General features: G+C 40.3%; 1 protein-coding gene across 1 annotated transcript in view; it reads right to left on the bottom strand.

Moving 5' to 3' along the window:
- Positions 1-1,406, bottom strand: part of ZDHHC2 (zinc finger, DHHC-type containing 2) — a 78,134-nt gene that overhangs the window by 284 nt on the left and 76,444 nt on the right. The window contains exon 5 of the mRNA XM_012662902.1: positions 827-881. Within this exon, the coding sequence (XP_012518356.1) occupies positions 827-881 (55 nt within the window). The remainder of the gene's footprint in view (positions 1-826; positions 882-1,406) is intronic.

Here is a 1,406-nt window from a genome sequence, read left to right as displayed (position 1 = left end):
GCCTCCCAGAGAGCTAGGATTACAGGCGTGAGCCACTGCGCCCGGCCTACAGATATGTTTTGAGGGGGCATCTGGTACGATTTGCAAATGGAGTAAACACAAGGTATTTACTCGTATTTAGTCATCTAGGATGACTCCACAGTTTCTGGCCTGAACACCTGGGAGAAGGAGGTCACTAAAACTGACATACGGAAGAATGGAAGAGAATTGGGTTTAGGGCAGTGGTAAGGGTATAAATGTCTGAGAATCAAATTCAAAGTTCTGCTTTAAACCTGTTCAGCTGGAGATTACTTTTAGATGTCCAAGTGTGTGTGTCGAGTACGCTGTCAGATACACCACTCTGAAGGACAGCAGAGAGCAGGACTAGCCATAGAAATTTTGTATGAGCTAAACAAGGGCATTTTGTAGAAGAAGGAGACCTTAGCTGTCAAAATCTCAACATTTTAAGGAAAAGGAAGAGAGCCCTAGAAAAGGTTACTTGACTTTTCAAGATCATCCATTTAAAAAATTAAAGGTATCATTATACTCAAACAAAACTGTCATAAAGATATAAAAATTGGCATTTCAAACCATTGAAAATTCACATATAGCATTTTAAAAGCTTAAGGAGTTCTTCCTTTTGCTAGTTAGTAGCATATTCAGAATCAAATTTCAGGTCTTTCTGTTGGCGTCCTCAAATTCTTGATAAACTGGAATCAGAGCAAACTTAAAACTGCAGCAAAAGCCTTCAGACAATGAATTTCCAAGACCCCTTCCTTTCTCTCTCCACAGAAATGGCTCAGATAGTGCTCAAAGGTCTTTAAAGAGCACTACAGATATGGTGCACATTGCTGTCGGAATTGTCAAGCAGGTATCTGGGGTTCCATTTGATCTTCAAAGTGCTGATTGGAGAAGTTTCCTTGATCTCTATACCAGTTACCATGAGAGGAAAGACAGGAAGGGTCAGAGGGGAAATTTTCCCTGCTTACCTGAGCAATGGGAAGCTAATTTGGACTTACACTTTTTTCTTAAAAGCACTACATTTAAAAAATCATAATACATTTCCATCAACCAAAATGTATAGAGAATTAACACCTTTTTACTCACCACCTAGACTAATAACAGAATGCTCCTAGCATAACTGAAGCTCTCCATGTATCCTTCCTCAATCATATTCTGTTCACTCCTGCATTCCAAGTGGAAACCATTGCAGTAAATTATCGTATGTTCTTAATTTTTTTTTTTTTTTTTTTTGAGACACAATCTCACTGTGTTGCCCGGGCTAGAGTGCCGTGGCGTCATCTTAGCTCACAGCAACCTCAAACTCCTGGGCTAAAGCGATCCTCCTGCCTCAGCCTCCTGAGTAGCTGGGACTACAGGCATGCACTACCATGCCCGGCTAGTTTTTTCTATATATTTTTAGTTGT

Source organism: Propithecus coquereli, unplaced genomic scaffold (assembly GCF_000956105.1).
Source record: "Propithecus coquereli isolate 6110/MARCELLA unplaced genomic scaffold, Pcoq_1.0 Scaffold79, whole genome shotgun sequence".
In the NCBI taxonomy this organism is placed as follows: domain Eukaryota; kingdom Metazoa; phylum Chordata; class Mammalia; order Primates; family Indriidae; genus Propithecus; species Propithecus coquereli.
This window is presented reverse-complemented; position numbering and strand designations above follow the sequence as displayed.